The sequence below is a fragment of the Podarcis bocagei genome (assembly GCF_964188305.1).
Source record: "Podarcis bocagei genome assembly, chromosome: 11".
NCBI lineage: Eukaryota > Metazoa > Chordata > Lepidosauria > Squamata > Lacertidae > Podarcis > Podarcis bocagei.
The window spans coordinates 36,082,334-36,107,259 of NC_138136.1; the positions used below are offsets into that span (position 1 = coordinate 36,082,334).

At 42.7% G+C, this 24,926-nt stretch overlaps 2 protein-coding genes across 7 annotated transcripts in view; one reads left to right on the plus strand and one right to left on the minus strand.

Annotated features, from left to right (window-relative positions):
- ANKDD1B (ankyrin repeat and death domain containing 1B) overlaps window positions 1-8,252 on the plus strand; it is a 34,056-nt gene extending 25,804 nt beyond the window's left edge. Inside the window, exons 13-15 of the mRNA XM_081212952.1 lie at window positions 2,893-3,091; window positions 5,144-5,275; window positions 7,099-8,252. Of these exons, the coding sequence (XP_081069078.1) occupies window positions 2,893-3,091; window positions 5,144-5,275; window positions 7,099-7,157 (390 nt within the window). The 3' untranslated portion in view covers window positions 7,158-8,252. The remainder of the gene's footprint in view (window positions 1-2,892; window positions 3,092-5,143; window positions 5,276-7,098) is intronic.
- The window catches only part of POC5 (POC5 centriolar protein), a 36,855-nt gene continuing 12,106 nt past the window's right edge, over window positions 178-24,926 (minus strand). For 4 of the 6 annotated variants that reach the window (XM_081212915.1, XM_081212916.1, XM_081212914.1 and 1 more), the window contains 9 exons: window positions 24,228-24,404; window positions 20,642-20,758; window positions 20,025-20,204; window positions 17,892-18,054; window positions 13,634-13,842; window positions 13,253-13,366; window positions 12,412-12,588; window positions 9,273-9,407; window positions 6,918-7,282 (listed from right to left, as the gene is read on the minus strand). In XM_081212915.1, the coding sequence (XP_081069041.1) occupies window positions 7,160-7,282; window positions 9,273-9,407; window positions 12,412-12,588; window positions 13,253-13,366; window positions 13,634-13,842; window positions 17,892-18,054; window positions 20,025-20,204; window positions 20,642-20,758; window positions 24,228-24,404 (1,395 nt within the window). In that variant the 3' untranslated portion in view covers window positions 6,918-7,159. Of the gene's footprint in view, window positions 499-6,917; window positions 7,283-9,113; window positions 9,408-12,411; window positions 12,589-13,252; window positions 13,367-13,633; window positions 13,843-17,891; window positions 18,055-20,024; window positions 20,205-20,641; window positions 20,759-24,227; window positions 24,405-24,926 lie in introns of those variants that run through there. The other 2 variants (XM_081212917.1, XM_081212918.1) reach the window with 2 other exon arrangements.

The following is a 24,926-nucleotide window of genomic DNA, read 5'->3' on the forward strand; positions in this document are numbered from 1 at the left end:
TGAAATTGTGGGGGTTTTTCGCGTGGGTGATTGGGCTCCATTTGTTTATTTCATGTCTGAGGCTAGCCACATAATATGGATTATGTTCAACCCTCCCATTGCCCCCGTGGAGCCATGTGGGCCCAATGAAAACAGTTTGGCCTATAGCAAGGTCAGAGATCCCACAGGACAGATCACATGCCTCTTGGAAACTACAGCTTCCATGATGCCACAGGACTTTGGAAATACTGTGCATGAATGGGCACATTCAAGTCCTCCTTGTGCAGCTTATGAAACAGAAGTAGAAGATAGTGATAAAATATGAAGCTCCAACTGGGATACAGATCCTAAAAATCAGGGTATTGTTGGCATGCTCCTTTTTACAGAACTAGTATGCTGCAGTGGCTAAAATGTAGACGTTGGCAACTCATTCAGCCATGAAACTCACTGATGTCCTTCAGCAAGGCACTGTCCCATACCACGCAGGGGTTGTTGAGGATAAAATCAAGCTGCCAAGCTCTGTGGAAGGACATGAGAAAAAGAAATATGGGAAATAGGCAAACATATTGATTGAGGGGAAAGGAATGCCAGCAGAATGCACACTTTTACTTCAGAAACAAAGAGCTTTCCATTATGGAGATGGTGTACTTGAAACTCTTGTTTTTGTTCTATTAAATAAAACAGAGAATGGAGGAAAGGGCAGGAAGGGAACACAAAGTACAGATTCAGCTTAGATTAGTTTGGAGTTAGCTGGCTTTTATAATGTGTCGCAAGGTTAATTACATGCATAGTTAAGTGCAGGTCTTCACAGTTCTCTTCCATATGGGGAAGCAAGGTTCAGCTGGGAGGGGGAGGAGGAGGCTGTGTTCTTTACCAGAGAGAATGGCTTTGGAGTCTGGTGATAATCAGATGGATATTTGTCTGCAGACGTTTGCAACAGAAATGGGCAAAGGAGGGCAGGAGAACATTTCACAGCAAACAGCTGCTGGTCAAGGGAAGCAGAGCAGTGTCTGGGTTTCTGAGTAAATCCATAATGGCATATGTTGTAACCTCCATTCAACATAGGCAAGCTGGGATTCTGTGTGCTCCATCTCAGCCAAATATACAGATGGGTTTGGTGAGGTCTCTTTTTTTGCCAGGATTCTGTGTCATGTTCAAATTCTGTCCTTTATGATGTGAAAGTGCAGTGAGATACCCTTGGGCAGGAGGGGAAAATGAACTATTACTGCTTTTGGTTTTTTTAGTATCTCAAGCTTAGTCCAGTCCTTTAAAAGGTAAAGGGACCCCTGACCATTAGGTCCAGTTGTGACCAACTCTGGGGTTGCGCGCTCATCTCGCTTTATTGGCTGAGGGAGCCGGCGTCCAGCTTCCGGGTCATGTGGCCAGCATGACTAAGCCGCTTCTGGCAAACCAGAGCAGTGCAAGGAAACGCCATTTACCTTCCCGCCAGAGTAGTACCTATTTATCTACTTGCACTTGACGTGCTTTTGAACTTTTAGGTGGGCAGGAGCTGGGACCGTTGCGGGGATTCGAACTGCCGACCTTCTGCTGCATCTGTATGCCTATTGAAAACTAGACCTGGAAATTGACTGGGGCTGCAATAGGTATATCAGCAGGTTTTTCTACTGTGGGGTGAATTCTGCTTCCCCCACCTTCACACCTCAAAGCACGGCCTCCAACGTGAACACAGATTGTGTCTTCCTCTTTGCTCCTCCTCTAACGCTTCAAGCACTCTGCCTGCATTGGGCTGGTTAAAAACCAACAACAAAAACCATTGTATATATGTCTGATGAAATGCTTGTTCCTAGAAAAAGTAATAACTTTTTATCTTGAAGTGGCTTCAAGATTGAAACAAGGGCCAGCCAATCCGTGCTGTGCAGAGGTGGAGCAGAGATGTGTTTTGTCTTTAATCAGCACAAGGGTCTCTCACTTGCCAAGATGCAGAGATGTGTGAATGTAGAAGCCTCTCAACTTTTTGTGCGGCTCTTCTGTACAAGACGACAAACCCAGAATGTTGCCTGAAAGGGAATGCGATTCTCAGGCTGAAAAGGGTTTCCCAGCCCTGATTTAAAATATCAAGGCTATCCACGTGAATCTCTAACGGCGTTAATATTCTAGAAGTGTGATACTGAAATTGTTTATTAATTTAGTATCTAATGAACCATGCAACATGGTCCAGCACCTGTGAACTCAGAATAGGCTATGATCTAATCTAGGTCTGCAAGATCTGGTGCATGGAAGCTTTTGGCCATGCTCATGAATGCATAAATTAAGGTGTGCTATTGGGCATGAGGCCTCACACAATCTTGAAGAGTCTACAGCATTATTTAATGTGTAGTGTATGTTTGGCAGTATCTTGCCTCTAGCAATGTGTTTTGATTTCTGCCCATTCCTTGAGAATATAAATAAATGAGAGGGGTTTGGATTGCCTACCTAGTTGCTATATGTGAGAGTGACTCTCTGATGTTCTTCTATTGCTTCACGTCTGCTATCACTGTCAAAGCGGTAGCATTTATAAATGTCTCACTTGTTTGCTTCCTGGAAACAAATGCCTTAGGGGGATAACAGTATAAAGTAAGTTGGGGGTTAATCATGTCTGTCATTCTGTATAGGCAGAGCAGAGGTAGAAGTGTTTGCTATGAGAAATGCTGGAAACAGGAGCCTAGTATCCTGTTTCCCTGTATCAGCGAACCCTGGTTATTGGTTGGTTTGTTTTTACAATCTGTTGTTGCGTCCTCCTCCAATTCTTTCCCTTTGGGGGTGTAGTATGTCATGCTTCTTGATGCAATCAATATCAGGGCTAGCCTTGGAAAATCATTTAAGATTCAAAGCCAGGGATATTTTTAATAATTGGGGGAGGGGAGCCCTATTATTGGAAGAACCGCATGGCTTCATCTTTAACTTTCTTTCCAGGAGCAACTTCAAAGTGGTGATGATCCGCAAAATGATATTCTGTCTTTTAAACAAGATCACGGTGTGCAGACCAAACAAATTCGTTCCTCCCTTTGGAATCTTGCTTACAACCAGTTAAAAATGTGTGAGTGGACAAAACTGGCACAATTTTGGAAGTTTACAGATGAGCAAGTCAAAGCTATTGGAGAACAGTGGACAGGTAACTATACTACATGAAATGGCAGTGTCCTCATTCCAGACATAAGAAAATCCATATAAGCCTGAGCTACAGGTTTTGAATTATGGAGAAATTAGTATTTCTCTGGCTCTAAGCATTTAAAATTAAATGTAGCTTTATGGTTGTTGATTTTTAAATGCAGGATACAATCAATAGCTGCTACCTGTCTTGCCAACTTTGGATAGTTGTTTCCAAAGTGAGCATAGAAAATGTAATCATATGGTTCCTCTGTACATAATAAAATACAGAATGTACTTTTGTTGTTGTTGTGCTATATATGTTCTCCTGGCATAGACTAGGTCTTAAAATGGATTCTATAAATGCCCCTCTTTCAAATTTTGTAGGTGTATTTGTTTAAAGCAAGACTCTGTCTTTAGACATTGAATTACAAGTCGTCGTCTCATAAGTCAACATACATATTCTCATACCTGTCAATGTTTGAAAGGGGTGTGTGTGAGAGAGAATTTGATTTTGGCCCCACCCACTGAGCACTGTTTCATGCTCAGTCACCAGCACATTGTGTAGTATGTTACTGTTTCAATATTTACATTTATAAGTAAATGGTGTGTTAAAAACAGATAAGGATCCCTTGTTGGTTCAGCCAACTGGGACCAAGTGAACTCTTGGATTACAAGCTCTGCTCTGCCACACAGCCATAATGTGGAGCCCTTTGATGTTTTCTCTAGCATGCCCAAGGTCACCTTATGCAGATTGACACCCTTCAATCTGGCCAAAGGGTAGACAATTGTGAAGCCATGTTCCTAATGCAATTACGTGATGATTCTCCACTTAACATGTAGTAGGATCTCTGTTCAATTTCCATGAGTGGGGAAAGTTATTCTTTAACCATTTCAACTATGAGTAGGAAAGGGAGCACTCGTCCTCCTAGTATGTGAACCCTGCAACCCCTGCTGGGGAAATGAAAAGACAAACACACACTCAAGCTGCATTTTCCTCTCACCGCTGAGTAATGTCTAAATTGTAACTAACAAGGAAAGGTTAGTGCCTTCCCCGCAAGTCATTTAGCACCTAGTCTAATAAACTTGAGAAGAGATAGGGAATAAAACAGAATGTTGGTAGTTTACAAAAATCCCAAGTGGAAATGGGTAGGGCAGAAGATGCTCTTATTTGTGGCAAGACAGTTGCTTTCAAGTTGTGGAAGCAAGTATCCAAAAAGGTTCCGTTCTCAGAGCCAAACTGGATGTTACATGAGATTTGTGTTTGTATCTCACATGTGCTGGTCTTTTTTAAAATAAAAAAAGAGAAGAACAATAAGGGGGAGGGAATACCTAACCATTTTCATTCCATTTTGGGGGTGGGCACCCCATCACACAAGTTGAAGCTGCTCTCTCTCCCACATGGGAGAAGATACAGGATCCCCATACAGACAGTGAAGCAGTTTGGGGAGAGCAAATTTAAGTGGACAAATGGTGGACGAAAGAGTTAGGCAGCACCTTCCTTTTAGTCTCCACGGCTACTTTTCAGTTAAAAAGAAGAGTAAGGGTTTTCTGTTCTCACATCTCCCATGTAATGTCCACCTTAACTCTCAGTCCTCCCACACAGCAAATTGGTGGTTCCATATTCAGTGCGGATTTTCTGGGCTTTGGGGTGTTGGTGTTGAGTTTTTATTTTTATCTGCTGGTTAGGGGTGTGTGGGAGTATTGCTTGCTTCATTGTTTGGCAGCATGCTATCATGGTTACGGGAGTGTATTTCCCCCAAATTTGTTGTATGGAATATCAGCCCCTTTTCCCCCTATGGCATAGTGCATTTATATACATCTTTTCCAGTGCTTGGAGAATCTTTGGCTGACAAGGGACTAATGATAATTCCCTCTAAGAATTGCAAGTTTGAAACAGAAACCCATTATACAACCCCTGCCCCCAACAGAGCCTCTTCTTTCCCTGTGAGCAGAGGGGCTTGGAGTATCAAGCTCATTCAAGCAAGCATCCCTACACCAGTGGGAGATAACATCCCATGGGAAAACATTTTTCTTTCTAAAACTATAGGCTAATATTCCATATGTTGTTGCCTAGGAAAAAAGAGCTACAAGGAACATGGACACAGAATGCTTCTCATCTGGTTGCATGGCGTCCTAATGGCTGGCCAGAATCCAGTTAAATATTTGTATGAAGATCTGGTAAAAGGAGGATTCAGAGATCTAGCTGGTGAGCAATCAAATTAAGATATTCTATCTGGTCTTTGAAGAGCAGAGACTTTGGGTGGGATTTAGTGAACAAGTCCTGTCAGCAGAAACCTTGTGCAAGGTCTTCTGCATGCACCATGGAGATTCCCCCCATCTCCTCCTCCATGGCTAAGGGTGTGTCACAAGAACCCTGAAAACTGTGTGTAGGGGGAGGATAGGGGCAGTCATTCCATCTGGCAAAGTGAAATGCTTGAGCTGACAACATAAATGCCTCTCTGATTCTGTATTAATCTCTAAAGAGAAGAAAGTTTTCTTCCCCAACACACTGCTGGTTTGCGTAAGGTACCTCCAATTGGTGTGGGAGTAAGATGCACCACAAAGGCACCTTTGCTTCCTTTTGTGCAGACACCCCTTCCAACTTGCTAGCTATGGCAGTGCACAAGAGGAAAAACAGGTACATTGCAAGAGATCGATTTTGCTGGGAGTTTGGAAAGTGACCAGTTGGTTTAATTGATCTGGCCCACCCCTGCTATACCAACACATATTGATTTATTCAGTTATAGTTCAGGAGTCATCAGTTGTGCCAGTTAAAAAAAAAATGTCTGCTTGGTCATAATTTAGAATACAAGTACAGTCACAGTGGCTTTCTTCCCACTACAACCTCATGCTTGCCGGTCCTGCTTGTGGAGATCATACCATATTGATCCTCCACAACAATGATGCGGTTGTCTTCTAATAACAGGAAACATTCCATGGTACCAGGAAAGTCACACCATACACTTTCACACGCATCGCAAATGCAAACACTTCCAACACATGCAACTCCCTCCCCCCATTCTTGAGCATCTCCGCCCCAGATGAAGGAAATGCCTGCCATTTGCAATCAATCATCAATCCATTAAAACACACAAAAAATACATTATGGATGCTAGCACAGTAGCAATTCCCTGATGTGGTTAAACAAGTGAGGCACCAGACTTCAGATGAGGCAAAGGGCCTTTCCAGCTGATGAAAAGCCCAAATTTTACTTCAAGCAAGTTCGCCTTATCCCTAAGGGTGCGATGCCATGTCCTCCTCATGGATAATGAGCTGCTTGCTGGAGGAAGACAGGGACAAGCTGTACTCAATTTGTTACTTGGGGAGAAAACAAAACAAAAATATTGGCTCATGCAGACTTTTGCTTTTCCGACTGCTTTCCCCTAGGAAAACCCATTATTATCTGCTGAATCAGAGCAAACATCAATCGGGTTTTTCATGGACTGACATTTGCTCTGATTGAGCGCTATTAAGAGTGGCTTTTCCTGGGGAAAGCAGAGGGGCAAACAGAAAACCGCTTGGACCCATGCTTTCTAGGCAGAAGACAAGCAGCAGTGTGGATGAGCCCTGAATGCTTCAGTGTTGGAGGGAAAGAGCTTGCAGTCGTGAGCAAAAAAAATTTAAGAATGAAATGATGGGATATACTGGAGCCTGGGCTGCGAGAAAAAGATGGAAAATTCCCATGCAGCATCCATTTCTTAAAAATAAAAAGGCAAATACCCATGGTGTGACTACAGCTACATCATCAGTACATATAAGTAAAGGAAACAAGATGGCAGGAAGCCAGTATACAAATAATACTGAAAGGATTTTAAATAAAAGAAAGCAAGCCAAGCAACTTTGTTGGGGGGGGGGTGCCTGTTTCTGTTTCAGAAATTCTTTAATTGCCACTGGTTTCACTTTAACAGCAGATGGTTGGGTGGTTACTGAATATTGTGCGTTGTGCAGAAACGAACATGAATCGTTCACATCTGACATATTATAGGCATGCCATGTTTTCTGAAGTCTCATAAGTATTTCCTCTTACAGAGAAGATCAGAGCAGAAAATAATGCTGGCACAGAATCCAAGAAATGTGCAATTTCATGAACTCAACCACCAAAGAGCTGGAAACTACATACATTCTGGAATTTACAGGTGCCATTTTTATTTTTCAATAGAAGATGCTTCTTCAAAAGCAGCCAGTTTGTTCCCCAAACTTCTATTTCAGTGCACTGAAACATATTTGTACGACAAAAGGTTTTTGGTTTTTTGGCAAAAGAATACCATGTATTTTTCTTACGGCAAACAATTCTATAGTGGACATGTGAATTAAAACTTTGCATTGGATACTTAACAGAATCTTGAGACTTAATGCAATGAATTTTATCTAAACTTCATAACCTGAAGGTTCTAATATGAGGTTACCATACAGTACACAACTGATGTTCCTTCAGTATAAAGTGTTTTTCAGCATAATTTTTTCCTCCTAAAGTTTAAAGTTTCCTCCCTCTTATTTCTGCAAGTAGACACCTGGAAACCAAAAAAATATTTTTCCAGAATGGTGTGATGGTACAAAATTATACAAATTGTGTATTAGGGCTGAAAGAGCTGTACATACCCAAGCTTTTGCAACCATCCTTGTCTCAACGCAACCTCCTGTGGTTTTTCAAAATGCTGTTCCTTGAAGTGGCAGTCAGCATTGGGAAGGGAAATTGACAGAGCCTCTGCATGCAGTGCCTTAGATGTCCACAAAAGCCTCTTTGGATCCTGGGCCAAGAATATCCCAGCCTGCCCAGAGATCACCTGGAGGAGAACAATTTCTTGTCCTTCTAGAACTCAGGCATTTAGTGTCGCCAGTCCAATTTTGTGAAATGCTCTCAGCTACTAATTTTCAGGTGTTTCTTGAAAATGTTTTTATGGCAAGAGGCCTATTTAGCTGTCCAACCATTTTTCTTTCAAGATGACACCATCATTTTATTAATATTTTGTATTGCTTTCAAGGTATTTTCTATTTTATTGAATCTGTAAAAATTTTTGTATACCATATGGCTATTTTATATGCAAGGGTGGTGTCTAAATAAATAACCATGGTCAAACTAGGTTTCAGTCACATGGGTGGCATAAATTATTATTACTATTATTGAACTAGTTCCTATCTGCCGTGGCCAAGAGTCAGGACTGATGGAAGCTGGTGTTCAACAACTGGAGTTGTTCCATTTTGTGTCTTTATCATAAAAGTGTGAAACAGAGTACACATACAGGGAAGAATGCATCACCAGAGTGGTGCATACTCCAGTTATCTCCCGCTTGGACTACTGCAATGCGCTCTACCTTTGAAGGTGACTCGGAAACTGCAATTAATCCAGAATGTGGCAGCTAGACTGGTGACTGGGAGTGGCTGGCAGGACCATTTAACACCGGTCCTGAGAGATCTGCATTGGCTCCCAGTACGTTTCTGAGTACAATTCAGTGTTGGTGCTGACCTTTAAAGCCCTAAACGGCCTCAGCCCAGTGGAACTGATAAAACTCAAATTCATCATGAAAGCATGCATTATGAGACCTTTAAAAGTGGAACTGCAGATGCCACTTTTTACAATTGGGAGGAACCAAAATGTTGCTATCATGAAAACAAAGGACTGGGACGTTACTTCTCTCTTACTACTTTATAAAAGCATCCATTTTCACTCAAATTACGTATATAAATGTACCTGCTACTCAGGGCAAAGAAACCTATTTCATATTGTATTTTGCCTTGTTTTCTCATTTGGTGACAGCAAAAATTATGGAGGAACACCCCCCCCCCCGAATTTCAAGTCTGATTGGTACATCAACAGTTTAGGGCTTCAGAATAATAAAAGATATACGTAAGGCACTATTGATGTTTATGTAGTAGAAATACTCGTGCTTCTTAAAATATACAGAGTTCAGTTTATCCTTTTTATTAAAAACATTAAATAATCATTAATAAAATAGTTAAGAAAATAAGAATTTCAAGTAGACCTTATTTGCAGTTACAAAGAACTACATTGCACTAACTCAGGCGGTTTATATTTAAGCCTCAAAACATTTTTACATATTTATTATTATTAGTGAAAGGAAAAAACATGATGCATCCTTGGGGTATAAACATCAGGGAGCATTTTAAACTGTAACCTAGAATATTTGCCTCCACGTGTTCAAGGTAAAATACAAGCATTTTAACCTGTAAACCTAGTCAACCACCTTTATTGACTGGACGTTGCTGTGGGTCTGGGAGTGAGATTTCGCACTGTGTCCTGAAGGCCTCGCGCTGATAGCGTTAGAAAATTGGTGCAAAGTTCGAGGATATTTAGCAGCAGTAGCTTGAGGTATGGTTTGCTGAAACATACAAGAAAAAAGCAGTTATTTTTCCTGTCCCATCTCATGATCTCAAACAAGCCCGTAACATTAGCAAGGTAGACCAGATACTCAAAGAGACTTTAGAAAATACTTCCATTAAAAAAAAAAAAATGTTTCCCATAGGTCATCAAATAAAAAGTGAAGCAACTGCTCAACTAGTAACTTTTCTATTTGTTCTCTGTAAATTGGAAAGTCAAATGTCCTACCTAGCAACTTAAAAGCTTTAAGAATGAAGAAGAGCCCTGCTGGATCCGACTGCAGAAGCCTATTTAGTCCCGTATTCCATTCTCAGTGGCCAACCAGGTGCCTGAGGAAAACTCATGCAGGGCATGAACTCAGCAGCAATTTTCTCACTCCACAGCAACTGGCATTTAGAAGTATACTGCCTCTGATCCTGGCCCATGCCTATTATTATTATTACTATTATTACTGATGTAAGTCACTTTGGGAGAATGTGGATTCCTTAAGGCCTCATATATCTAACATCACTGCTCTCTGCAGAAACTGTTATTGTGGCAGTGGCAAGCTTTTACACATTAGATGGATGGTATTTTCAGTGCCTCCTGAAGATCTTCCTCTTTTCATATGCTTTTATTTTATCCCGGTCTGCATCTGTATTGGAGCTATTTTTAACTATTTTAACATACGGAATTGTTTTTGATTGTTTCAAAAATGGAGCTGTTTTAATTGCTTTTATACCCTTCTTGTTTTATGGCTGTAGCTGTTTTCATAATTGTGTATTCCATAATGTGGGCCATTATGGGAAAAGGTAAGAAATCTAATAAATGGACAAATTAATAATAACACTACCTGGAGAGAACATAGTCAAGGAGAAATTCAAGCCAGGAATTTTCTGATTTGCAGCTGCGCAGATTATGCATCACACCTGTTCACAAACTCCCCATCAAAGAGCACTGTAAACTTTTTAACTCTCACATTTCAAGTCAAACATCCCTCCTCATGTATTCTACAGTAGGTAAGCTAAGTTCCCTCACATATTCTTTCTTTGTATTCAAGATATACAGTCTCTTCAGTGAAAAAGTTGCAAAAAAGTAATGATTCCAGCAGAAATGGGAGTATGTTCCTCTCCTGCTGTCTTCTCAGACAAGCAGCCTGACTGACAGATTGTCATTAGGAAAAGTAGCACAATAGTACAGTCAAGCCTGTTCTTACAGCCTTTGGTCCTGCCTATATGTGTCCACTTAAACGCAAAAACATACATAGTGATTGACAAGAAACATTGCTTTCAAAAAGCTTTAGATGACCTTTGTTACAAGCTGTAGTTTAAGGAAACTGGCAGGAGAAAAAAACATGAGTCCAAGTGGCATCTGGACCTTTCAACGTACTGAAAGGTAAGGAGTAGGGTGAAAAGGATAGAGAACAAACATGAAGCTCCAAAAGGAATTAAGAATCACCTTTGAAAACTTCAGAGTTTATTCCAAGTCTCTTATCAGTTACAGCAAAAAAAAAAAAAAAAAAAAAAAAAAGGCATTCGGTATCTCAGAACCAACAAACTTTGTCAAGGTTTCCTACAGTTTCAAGGACTTACACTGAATATCTTTCTCATTTGGATGACTTCCTCCATCCCCCCCCCCAATTCTCTGCTTGTTCTGCTGAAAAGCATAACCCAAAGGCCTGGTTTATGCATACTGCTAAACTATGGTCCAATGGTATATTGCACAGGCTTCAGGTTTATGGACTTCCTTGCGCCCCAAACATATTGTGGCTATGCCAGACCGGGGGGGGGGGGGGACAACGGCACACAAGCCTAAGAACTTTGCATGTAACACAGAACCATAGTTTAGTCCTACTCCAAAAAGGGCCCTGTAGAGTGATATGCTTGCAAGATGCAACAGAAACTGACTCAGTCTTTAGTTCAGCAGCAAATGAGATGAAAAACCTCTTTCTGGGCTCTAACAGCTTCAGCTGCAGGAGTGGGCTCATGTAACTGCTCATTCTCCTATAAAACAAGAATTCGCTGGGCATAGAAAACAAGATATAAAGAGCATAGTCCTAGCATTCTTGACATACTAGCATTATAAACGCTAGTTTTGTGGAGCATTCCAACATGCAAGCCCCCACCTGCAGTTTGGAAGAGGCTTCCCACCTTCTTGCTGCTTGTGGAAACAAGGCTTAAGATGTTCACCAGAACCATTATGGATCACCTCTTGATCATGCAAGAACATGACTGACTGATTGCTGTCCATGGTGAAGGATTAAAATATAGTAAAAACACAGCTGGTGTGATGGGAGTCTGTATGAGTTCAACAAGATTTCAGAACAGGTATGGAGGGACTGCAGTGTCCCAAGACAATTGCTCATAATACTGCTGGTGTACTAATCAGACCAGACACCAAACAAACATATGGTCACCTCTAGCAGTTAACAATCAGATTCTAGTCCTGCCTCTAGCTTTTAGTAGAGACAGGAAACAGCTACTTCGAATTACCACAAATATAAGAGGAATAGTTTTCAAAACCAGCATATGGTGTAGGGGGCAGGGAAGGCATTAGATGCAAAGTATAGCTTAGATTGAAATGGGTGGATCATGCCACTCTCTTGACAGAAGGGTTAGAACTAAATAATATTGAGATCAGAAATGCCCTCTACTTGAAGAGCATTGAAAAAACAATTGTTCATTGTGAGCATTACCAGGGTTTTTTTTTATCCACACCTTTATTTTTAATATACAGAATCATACTTCCAAGTACCTGGGGTATTCCCCGAATTATGTAACAAACCATTATTATTTGAAAGTGGCCCCTTTTGCTTCCAAATCAATAGAGAACTCAGGTGTCTACAAACAGAGGGATACTATTGCTTCCCATACAAAACTTAAAATAATCTATGCTTGTGTACTGGATCACTCTAGCTACGTTTTGTACTTGATCTTTCAAACCGACACAGGAAATACAAACTTAAATCACAGAAGAAAAAAAAAAAAGGAAAAAGGCACACATTGCTTAAACTTCACATGACTTACTTTAGTGACCGGATGATGTTTTTCCACAACAACAGAATTCATGGGAGGAGAAACACCCAACACATCTAGGTTACTACAAATCCGATTCTTTAGTGCAAAATCAGGCCGGCCGAAGATTCTAGCAGTGATTGTCCTTCCAGCCTTCTGTTGTGCTGAAGTTACAACTCGACCCGAGGACTATGACAGACAACACACAAATCCTAATTACACAGGGAATCGTGCACAGTGCTTTTTACAATCAGATACTATTTACCAGCTATGTGCATCAAAAAACACTATTACCCTGCAGCTTGGTCCCCAGAATATCTGATCTCGTGTCGGAAGCATGATGCCATGGTGTGGCAAAGCCAACCAGAGTTGATTACCTGATGACTTCAATGTTTCACTGTCAGTTTACATGAGCCTGGGGCCAAATTTATTTCAAAGGCATCCATGCTGCCTCAACAGGGCACATACGGTTTTGCTGTGTGGCAGACACTACACAGGACTAAAAAGAGGGCTGGGCATTGCCCTAGCAACAGGGCACACCTCTCTTGCCCGCCACTGGGTATTTTCATATTCCTGAATTTCATCCCCCAGTTCCACTGAACTCAATGGAACTTACTTCCAAGTAGGCATATCTAGTGATAATAAATGCTACTACTACTAATAATTCATTTCATTTCTATACTGCTTTGTATTTTTAAGAAAAAAATCTCAAAGCAGTTAACAACCTACTTTAAAACATCAAATAAAACAATCCAGAATAAAATATTACTTAAGAAAGTCAAAAATAAAGCATACAAATATAAAGCATACATTCAAAGTGTACACTGTGTTGTTAATAATATGGTTTGTTTACCAGTTTTGGAATGGACACAACGCCTGACCCTGTAGCAGCACCAGAGGCCAATACCATAGCAGCCGAGTCTAATCTGGTTTGGGAGGTAACTGCATGGCCGTGGTGAGAAGAAAACTGCAAAGCAATGAGAGAAAGTTGCAAACGTCCAATTAAAAGTTCTGTATCTCCAATTTCCCAGCCCAAATTATCTCCATAATGTATTAATCTGTTTTGTAGGAGACTAGCCCTATATCACCAGCATAACCTTAACATAACCCATCCTAACTGATTTTTTTCCTGATCTTTTCCCAATCTTGTCCACCAAATTTTTAACACATCTAGAATTACTGAAAGTAGGAGTTTGCTCCTGCGCAAAGTTATAGATTGCATTTCCTCACTTACCAGATCCTCTACAGGAGCAGAGCCTGGAGCCGCAGTTAGAGGACGAGGAGTGGAAGGAGGAGGAGGTGGTGGTGGTGGTGGTGGTGGCGGCGGCAAGGAGGAGGATGGGGGTAAATGCCGATCAAAGTGAGATGTAGGAAGCTTTGCTGTAGGACCACCAGAACTACCAGTGCCAGCACCAGGTTCTGTTCTATCTGATAGCTCAACCACTAGAAACAAATTGCATGCAAACATTCAGAACTGAATTGCATAGAAAGAGTTAAATCACAAATTGTGATTTATTTATTTTTGCATTTTGTACTGAATTCAACAAGCCATATAGCTGTATGAAGATTTCAAAAACTAAATACACTGCTTAATATGTGCTATTCAATTTAGAGGCACAGCAAAAAGATCAGCATATTTACTCCAGTTTAGCACCCGTTGTCAACAAAACTGTATGATGAAGGATCTTCTAAGACAGAGGCTGGTCATTTGTTATCTATATAAATATGGCAATTTACCGAGCAACTTCAATACATTAAAAAACCCAGATCCTTTCTCCCGTGATAGTTGAGTGAATGAAATCTTTATTGCTAAAAGCTGTAAGCCGTCACAATTGGTAAATGCTTTTCTAAGTGGTCCCCGTGATAGTTGCAAACCAGCTGAACAAAGGGGAAAGTACAGAAGTAAAAAAGGGAAAGAAAATGTGCAAGCCTTCCTTGGTACCATCCCCATCAGGTTGGCAAAAATCACAGGGCAGTGCCTTTTTAACTGTGGCACCCCGATTATAGAATTCCCTCACCAACCAAGCTGTAACTTTTTTTGGCATATCAAACTGACATTTTAATTTCCCCTACCTTTCCCCTCTGCTACCAAGTATATTGTTTGCTCATTCCCCTTTGTAGAACTGCTTTTATATTCTGAAGTACATTTTGTATTTCTTTAATACAGTAGTTAATTGTTTTCAAGGACTGTAAAACTGCCTTCAGAACAGATTTGGCCAAAAGGTGGAATATATATTTTTAGATAAATATGTAGTCGAATTTTTATTTTTTAAAAAATATATTGTCCAGTAGCACATTATAGACCAACTAAGTTTGTTCTGGTATAAGCTTTCACGTGCATGCACTTAGTTGGTCTAAAAAGGTGCTACTGAACAATTTTTATTTTTATTTTATTTTGTCTATGTCAGACCAACACGGCTACCTGCCTGAATCTAGATAAATATGCAGTTATACATAGTTAGGCTTAGTTTCAGGGGTGTGTGTGTGAGAAGAATTAAGAGCAAGGGCTCTGTGGCACAATGGGTTTGGGTGTCTGGTTAACTGGAAGGCTGGTGGTTCGAGCCCACCCAGGGACAGAAGTGGGCAGAATTCATGCATTGCAGGGGGTTGGACTAGATAGGGTCCCTTCAAACTCCATAGTTCTATGATGATCTCACATGGCTGATGCTTCAAAAATGAGGAGGGTTTTGTGATGAGGGTTTCAACAAAGAGAGAGGCAGTGGTATGCAAGAATTATTGAGAGAATTCCCAACAAAAGGGGCAAGCAAGGAACCTTTTGCCTGTTAAGCTAGGTTTCTTTCTTTTCTTTTCCCTGTGATCTCTGTCACAGCTGCTTTTAACTGGATTTTTAAATATTACATATTTTGTGTATTCTCCTTGTTTTATTCTTTGCAATTTAAAATCACAATACAAAAATATTAAATTGTTGTAAGCAACTCTAAGTGGTGCATGGGCACTAGAAGGGAGGGACAGAAACTTTTATTTAAATTTAAGGAAGTAAAAGAGTTTTGCTCAGTGACACACACACATTAATGCAAGAGCCGTCATACCTATTGGAAATATACTTTACAGACTAACTTATTCCAGAACCCAGCAGGATCAAAAGGCCATCATTTGTTCCCAACTGTGCCTTTAATCACTGGAAATGGAACTAAGATATCATGGAAGATTAAATACAGTTGCTCTCGTTCAAGGACGTGCAACCAGCTATTCTTCCTGAGAAATATTTCCACAAACAGCGACACCTTGTGTTATGTTGTGCCTTCTATTTAGAAGTTGAGTTCAAAACCATACTACCCAGGGAAATTAAGTTCCACCCCCATTCCTCATAATATCTGGAATATGAGAAAGCATTGTCCTCTTCAAGCTTCACCAATGAAGTGTCAAACTTGCATGCCTTCCCACAAGTAAGTTCATTTGCAAGTAGTGTGAGCTGTTGGGCTTTCCTGCTTGCTGTATACACTTGCCAATATCAACAGAGGGAAAACAGATGTGGCAAGAAACAAAGTCACTCTATGGCCAATGCTAATATATAAAGCAGTCATGAGACAAAGGGACACATAAAAATGAAACAGCACTGGTGAGGACCTTGGAAAGTGTCCGCAGACATACACAATGTTTCCGGTTACTCTTGCCATAAAGCTTTTTCTAGGACTAGAGTGACACCCTGTGGCAAGCTAGGTACATCAGATTTTAAAATAATTACGGTATTTCAATTATTTAGCCATTTGTACTACAGTCGTACCTCAGAAGCTGAACGGAATTTGTTCTGGAAGTTTGTTCGACTTCCAAAACATTTGGAAGTTTGGAACATTTGGTGATTGTAAATTTCAATAAAAATCCTTTTTTTTAAAAAAAAAGGAAACCAAGGTGCGGCTTCCAATTGGTTTTCAGTTGTATAGGCAAGCCGGAAACAACAGCGGAAGCCGCGCTTGGCTTCCAAAAAAAGGTTCGAAAACCGGAACACTCACTTCCGGTTTTTATCATTCGGGGAGCCGAGATATGACTGTATTCTGATGGTGGTCCTTGAGAAGAAAAGGAAAATGGCAACCTCCTTTATTTAAGGAAATCTAGCAACAAGAAGTAGCAGGAGGAGGAATGTATATCCATCACGTGAAGAGAGAGACGTTACCCAACCCACTTGGGTCATCAGCAACCGTCTCAAATTGGACAAGAAGCTGTCAGATGACACAGGAACGGATGAGCCGTGCCTCTTTTACATTAACATTGTAATCAGGGGTTGTGTATATGCTCCGTTAAACCAAGGAAAGGAGAAGCTGACACATTTTGAGAATCTGAGGAATAACATTAGGAACCAACACTAGGCTTGTGATTAGTCTGTTCATAATTCTTTTGGGGAAAGTGGGTGGCAAAAAAGTTTTTAGACCTGGGGGCCAAATCTGGCCCTCTAAGCTTCTGCATCAGGCCGTCAGGACTCTCAGTAGTTCCTTCTCCAGGACACACTCCCCACTGGTCCTGCTGCAAGGCCTCCTTGAGAGGTTTTGCCTGGCTAGAATGTGTCTTTGAACAGTGATGATGCCTCTTGGCTGCCTTGAAGGACAGCGGGAGACGTGTGTGGGTAGAAACCTCTGACTTTTCCATAGCTATTTCCATGTAGCCTGATGGAAATAAGTTAAGAGTGACAGTTATTGATCCATCTGCTTTTGCCTCTGTCTACCACTGCCATGTGACCCACCCCTCTTCAAAAGGTCTCCTGTGTGGGAACGTGGCCCTTGACTGAAAAAGAGATTTTCCATACACGCTCCAGACCCTTCAATGCACCCAGTCACTGGTCACTCTTTCAAAGGTGTGTCTCAGGCCCTACCTCCCTCAGATCTTCATTTTCCTTGCCAATGGGCAGGTGGGATAACAGAAAGGGAGGGGGCTTGATTCGGTGGCTGCAGGCTTTTTGAAGGCCCTAGATATCATCATGTCCCCTGGCAATACTTTTTTATATCCACACTACCAGGTTAAGATGATTTAAACGTGCAAATACTGCATCTTAACATTTGTTTCTTCTAGAAGTACAGCTAAGTCTTTTACAAACAGTAATTCCTTTGGAATAACCAGGGGTGGGCGAGAGGGAAGCAACAGAGTACCGGTAACTGCTTTTTGCAAATGCATTTCAAGGAGGCAAGAATGAAGTGGTCATATAGTGGAAAGGAAAGCGGAAAACAGAAATTATGGGCTGTTAAGACAGGATCATTTTGTTAGAGAACTGATTCTTTAAGGACTAAACTGTTTACACATTTATAATCAAATATAAACATGGAGCTTCTCTCTGCATGGGTTTTCCCATTCCCTTCACTGCCCTCCAATAGTAAATAACTGAACTGATGCAGTGTTGCAGTTTTGATTCAACCATTTATCCTCCAGTATGATTGGATAATCAACTTAATTTTCCTGAGAAATTGAAATCAGAACAAATGCACAAGTTATCCATAGGCATGCTGATGCTAGCTGGTAGTATTTGCTTTCCTTGTCATACTCACCATGGTCAAATTTGAACTCTTTGCCCTGAAATATGGTCATTGCTTCCAGATTCAATGCACAGACTCCACGCATGAAGGCCTTCTTCATAGCATCTTCATAATCATGTCTTTTGTTCTGCATTTCCATGAGCTCAGATTTCGACTTCTCCAGTGCAATATTTAACTAGCAAGGAAACAAAAGATGTCTAACAAGTGTATTTTGGGGGCATTTCTCTTACAGAAAGTCTTGAGAGATATTGAGATTAGGTACACATACTGCAGGGTACTGGCCCCTTTGTGACAAAAAGGAGATGGGAGAACTATATCACCACCACCATTAGAGACTTAAAATAGGCTAATGCTCGGAAACTGCAGTGAGGACAGGAGTGCAACTCACATTGCCAGGTGCAGCTTTAAATAGCTGGAAGAGGCAACTCGATAGCACAGAAGTGGCATGGAGACAGGGGTGGGAGGGATGGCTATAGGCAATCAACGTAGGGGCAGACTACCTTGCTCTGAATTGTCATTTCAAGGCTGGTGTTAAAAGCTGTGAAATTGGGACACTGCCTGGAATGACTAACAACATTTCAACATAGCATTTAGCTGTTTATTTTGAGCATTTGACCACAAAGTGTGCTTATCTTCAAGGTGAATTGGACATTCCCTTTGACATCCATAACAGCTAAATCACAGCCACGAGTGTGTACTACAGAATGCATACATAGAAAAAGTGTGATGCTCCCAATAGTGTGGAAAGTAAATTACAATTTCACTTGCACCTTATGGCAGAAGAGTAATGATTCAGAAGCAACCTGGTATCCATTCTGTGTATCATATACCAAAGGACTGGTGAAACAACTTTCTATATCAAAAAACTAATTTCATACTGTGATATTGGGCAACACGCCTCCCGATTGTGTTCCCGTGTGTACACAGAGGAGCAAGATCCTTCCCAGCTCTAATACACATGGGTGCAACATTTAAGTAGAATATCTGTAAAGACGAATGTATGCAGAGACATTCAATGTTACATATAAGCCCATATAGGTCTGGACATATATATCTGGACCATATAGGTCCAGATAAACCGTGGGCTCATAATAACCACAGCTCAGGCCCATACGTATTGGGGTTTTAAAGCATTATCTCTACTCGTTGGATGTCCCAACAAGCATGCCTGAAGAGCAGGAAGGTACCATCTGAATCACAGAACTGTATACAGTGGTACTTCAGATTAAGTACTTAATTCGTTCCGAAGGTCTGTTCTTAACCTGAAACTGTTCTTAACCTGAAGCACCACTTTAGCTAATGGGGCCTCCTGCTGCTGCCGGAGCCCGATTTCTGTTCTTATCCTGAAGCAAAGTTCTTAACCTGAAGCACTATTTCTGGGTTAGTGGAGTCTGTAACCTGAAGCGTATGTAACCTGAAGCGTATGTAACCTGAGGTACCACTGTAATTGGAAGGGACCCCAAGGATCACCTAGTCCAACCCCCTGCAATGCAGGAATCTCAAAATTATGATTATATAACCCAATCTAAACAAAGTTTTACCTTTGAAGATTTAATCCCCATTCTCTCTTTCAGTTGTTCTCCCAGCTGCATGTTGTTCTGTGCACTGATCCAACCTATGGTTTGTATTTTCTTTTGTCTACAACCCTCCTTGCTGTTCACTGAAACATTTTCTGGTAAGATCCAACCTCACCAAATTGCAGTAATCTGCATGAGTTCCTGCATGCTTCAACTCCCTGAATATATGCTTCTGTGGTAGCAAAGTCTCTCTTACATTCCTTACAGCTTCTCTGATTTTCAGGCTGATCACTCAACTTTTCCTTCACTACTTGGATGTTATGAAATCTCAGCACACTTAATTACTACAACTCATTTGAAGCTAAATTCCTCAGTCTCATCAGATCTGCTTTTGAACAAAATAAAGCACCAGAAGCCATAACAAAATCCAAAGCTAGGACCAATTTCTGTTTGACTTTATTATGGCCTCAATACTGCTTACTATAACAAAAGCTTAAAAATAAATAGTAAACCCTCATAGTTAAAATACTTTCACTGTATAGGCAAACACTGCTTCCTGCTCCACTGGAGAAATGATGCCTTTTTAGATTGGTTCATCAGGAAAATAGTCCTTTAGAAATTTCCTTACCTCTTGAAGTTGACTTTCATAGGTATTGGATAGCGAAACACGTACAGATTCAGCACTTGATTGACAGGCCCTTTCCACAGTCTCTTTCCATTTTACATGGATGCGAGAGCGCCAAGTTGCCCAAGCTTTCTTCAATAAACCCATTTCATATAACCGATCAGCCAGTCTATTTGTGTAGATCTAGAGAAGGAGTGAAAATCAGTGTCAGGTCTGAAATTCCTATTCATTAGTCAGCTGCTTATGTCAACAGGGCACAAAACAGGTTTTCATCTGCTCTGGCTAAGCTGTGATTAAATCACTCCAGCATTCTTCTAGTGCAGTAAAAGCAAGATAGAGGTTTTTGGCATATATATTGCCATATCTAACCCACAGCATTGCCTAACAAGTGCTGGGCTAGTGGATGTGCTGGTGTTAAGTCATGTTAGAATTCAGACAAAGATGCTTAGTTGCTACTGAGTAGCAAAAAGACTGAAAACTGCAGATTTGTTCAGTTTTTTTTGTTCATCTTACTTTAAAGGAAGGATTTTGTTTGTTTAAAAGAATCAAGACATTCTTCATCGGCAGGCCCTGCAGGAGTTCTAATCCTTAGAAATTCAACTATCAACATTCATGTTTACCTCATGTCTGGCATCTTGTTTGCCCATGAAATGCTGAAGGCGCCACTTTGAGAATTTCTTCATTAGCTCTATTCTGTCCTTTTGTTTCTCAATTGCATGTGTCAAATTGGCAATTATCTAAACAAAGCAAAGTGAAGAAAATGGGAAAAATGCATAGAGGACATTTATCAGCTGCTACACAGTAATTTACTTAAATTGGTCCAAAAAAATCTGACAGACAGTGCCATTAAAGCACTACCTGCAGTTCCATTTCATAGCAGGCATCTCACCCAACGCCAATCACCATTCAATGGTGGCATAAGCAAGTAGTAAGAAAATGGCTGGCAACCCACAGATACATTAACTGATCAAGACATAATACAGTGGTACCCCGCAAGACGAATGCCTCGCTAAACGAAAAACCCGCAAGACGAAAGGGTTTTCCGATTTTTAGAGGCTTCGCAAGACGAATTTCCCTATGGGCTTGCTTCGCAAGACGAAAGCCCATAGGGAAATCTCCTGGGACAGCGGGGAAGCGCAGCGCACCTTCTCCTCTGTTCCCAGACCTGTCCTGAAGGCTTGTGGTGGGAGGTCCGGGAACAGAGGAGAAGGCGCGCAGCGCTTCTCCTCTGTTCCCGGGGCTTGCGGTGGGAGGAGGGTTTTTCCTCCCCACCGCCAACATTCAGAACAGCATTCTGAATGTTGGCGGTGGGGAGGAAAGCCCTCCTCCCACCGCAAGCCTTCAGGACAGGTCCGGGAACAGAGGGGAAGGCGCGCAGCGCTTCTCCTCTGTTCCCGGACCTGTTTTGAAGATTTGCGGTGGGAGGAAGGTTTTCCTCCCCACCGCCAACATTCAGAAGGCTGTTCTGAAGGCTGGCGGTGGGAAGAAAAGCCCTTCTCCCCCGCCAGCCTTCAGAAGAGTTCCCGGAGGGCTGCCTAGGCTGCGGATAGCAGCATGCTGCCCCGCGCAAGGGGCGCTCTTAAGCAGAGCGCCCCTCGCGCGGGGCAGACATTCGCAGCTTGGGGAGCCCTGCAGGACTTCCCCGCAGGGCTCTCCAAGCTGCGGATAGCAGCCTGCTGCCCCGCACGAGGGGCGCTCTTTAGCAGAGCGCCCTTCGCGCGGGGCAGACACCTGCAGCTTGGGGAGCCCTGCAGGACTTCCCCGCAGGGCTCTCCAAGCTGCGGATAGCAGCCTGCTGCCCCGCACGAGGGGCGCTCTTTAGCAGAGTGCCCCTCGCGCGGGGCAGACATTCACAGCTTGGGGAGCCCTGCAGGACTTCCCCGCAGGGCTCTCCAAGCTGCGGATAGCAGCCTGCTGCCCCGCACGAGGGGCGCTCTTTAGCAGAGCGCCCCTCGCGCGGGGCAGACATTCACAGCTTGGGGAGCCCTGCAGGACTTCCCCGCAGGGCTCTCCAAGCTGCGGATAGCGCAGCTTGCAGAGCCCTGCGGGGAAGTCCTGCAGGGCTCCCCAAGCTGTGAATGTCTGCCCCGCGCGAGGGGCGCTCTGCTAAAGAGCGCCCCTCGTGCGGGGCAGCAGGCTGCTATCCGCAGCTTGGAGAGCCCTGCGGGGAAGTCCTGCAGGGCTCCCCAAGCTGCGAATGTCTGCCCCACGCGAGGGGCAGCAGGCTGCTATCCGCAGCTTGGAGAGCCCTGCGGGGAAGTCCTGCAGGGCTCCCCAAGCTGCAGATGTCTGCCCCGCGCGAGGGGCACTCTGCTAAAGAGCGCCCCTCGTGCGGGGCAGCAGGCTGCTATCCGCAGCTTGGAGAGCCCTGCGGGGAAGTCCTGCAGGGCTCCCCAAGCTGCGAATGTCTGCCCCGCGCGAGGGGCGCTCTGCTAAAGAGCGCCCCTCGTGCGGGGCAGCAGGCTGCTATCCGCAGCTTGGAGAGCCCTGCGGGGAAGTCCTGCAGGGCTCCCCAAGCTGCAGGTGTCTGCCCCGCGCGAAGGGCGCTCTGCTTAAGAGCGCCCCTCGTGTGGGGCAGCACGCTGCTATCCGCAGCTTGGAGAGCCCTGCGGGGAAGTCCTGCAGGGCACCCCAAGCTGCAGATGTCTGCCTCGCACCGGGCAGCAGGCTGCTATCCGCAGCCTAGGCAGCCCTCCGGGAACTCTTCTGAAGGCTGGCGGCGGGACAAGGGCTTTTCTTCCCACCGCCAGCCTTCAGAAGGCTGTTCTGAAGGCTGGCGGTGGGGAGAAAAGTCCTTCTTCCCCCGCCAGCCTTCAGAAGAGGTCTGGGGACAGACTGTCCCTGGACCTGGTCTGAAGGCGGTCTCCATAGGAACGCATTAATTGATTTTCAATGCATTCCTATGGGAAACCGTGCTTCGCAAGACGAAAAACTCGCAAGAAGAAAAAACTTGCGGAACGAATTAATTTCGTCTTGCGAGGCACCACTGTAGTTTGGTGTTAGGAATCATCTCAGCAGCCAAGGAGGAAAAAGGGATTCAGCTTGCAGGTAAACCTTTCCTTATTAATTAATTAAATTTCTACCCTACTCTTCTTCCCAAAGGAGGCCAGGGTGTCAAACAATTGATAAAATATCTTAAAATCAATTCCAATATAGAGGCAGACCAAGAAAGATCTCAGCTCAAAAGGCTGGTTGAAAGAAGAAGGTCTTCAGTAGGGGCTGAGACTGTGCCTGTATAATATTGAAGGGGAGGTGCCACAACACTAAAGGGCTGATTCCTGCATTGGGCGGAACAGACCTGATAGAAGCACACAACTCCCTTGTTGCAACAGCTCCAATGGCTACCAGTCTGTTTTGGGGCACAATTCAAAGTGCTGCTTATCACCTATAAAGCCCTATATGGCTCAGGTCCAGGCAATCTGAAGGACCATATTCTCTCACATGAATCTGCCCACAGGCATGTTTGGTGGGAACGTGGGAGAGGGCCTTCTCAGTGGCTGCTCCCAGGCCTTGAATTCCCTTCCTACAGAGGCTAGACCCCTCCTTGTTGTCCTTCTGCTGGCTGGTGAAGACTGTTTTATTCCAGCAGGTTTTGGGGAACTGATTGCTCTTAAGGAAAGGGCTCTTGATAGTGTGTTGTACTGTTGCTGCTCCAGTGTGAGAATGCATGTTTTCTATCTGCATTTTAATAGGGGTTTTTCACATAGTTTCTTTTTACAGTAATGATAACCTTTTATATGTTTTTAGCTATGTGTTTTTTATCTGTACAGTTGTACCTTGGAAGTCAAACAGCTTAGTTCCCAAACGTTTTGGCTCCCAAACGTTGCAAACCTGGAAGTGACTATTCCAGTTTGCGAACTATTTTTTGAAGCCGAACGTCTGATGAGGCTTCTGCGGCTTTCGATTTGCTGCAGGAGCTTCCAAGGTATTTGTTTTAGTGTTTTAGTGTTTGTGAGCTGTCTTGAGTCCTAGTTCTGGGGAAAAGGCAGGATATGAAGGAATGAATAAAGATAATAGGATGGTATCCACAGGAGACCCTCAGCTACAGAGTGATTGACTGGGTATATAAGGGGCAATGCGATCTTTCAGGTCCTAGTTCCAAGCTGTATAGGGCTTTATGCACCCAAACCAGCACCTTGAACTTAGCCCAGCAGCTAATTTGCAACACTGTATGAATTATTACAATAAATTAGCAAAAAGTGTTACCTCATCTTTTCTCCCTATTGAAATCTCATATGTATGCAGCAGTTCCTTCAGGTTCTCCATCTGATTGGTCAATTGTCTCACATGGGCTGCATGTTTTTCTCTTTCTTGTCTCAATTCTAGCGTGTGATGTTCAATGAAATGAAGCTTCCATTTCCTCAGTTCAGTCAGAACATTGGTCTGAAGATTCAAAGGGGGAAGTTTAGTGAGGAAATTGAACTAACCCTAGCCCACCAAACACATACAATGAAGTGTAACACTGCTATTATAGAAAGTACCGTGGCAGTTCCACATTCCACAGAAAAGTTAACCGATAATTAATGCTGCATTAAGAAGTATGTACGAGCAGAAAGAGAACAGCACATCTTTTTCACATGTCACAGCACACATTCAGGCTCTTTGGTACATGACATTTATTTATTGTTTACGAAAGTATCTATATATTGCCTTTCCACAAAATATCAGTGTGATGCACAGCAATATAAAAGCAGTATGGAACAACCATTCAAATGACTCGCTCACATTTAGGTGTCAGCTTTGAACATCTAAATTCATGAACCCATAGAACCTATGCAGGGCCTTCTCTGAAGAGCAGTTAAATTAGAACATTGGACCACAAGAGCCCAGTATCACAGAAACACAAGGCAGATGGTTTTGTTTTTTTACTTGCTTTGATATGCGAGTCCAATGCAAATGGCTCAT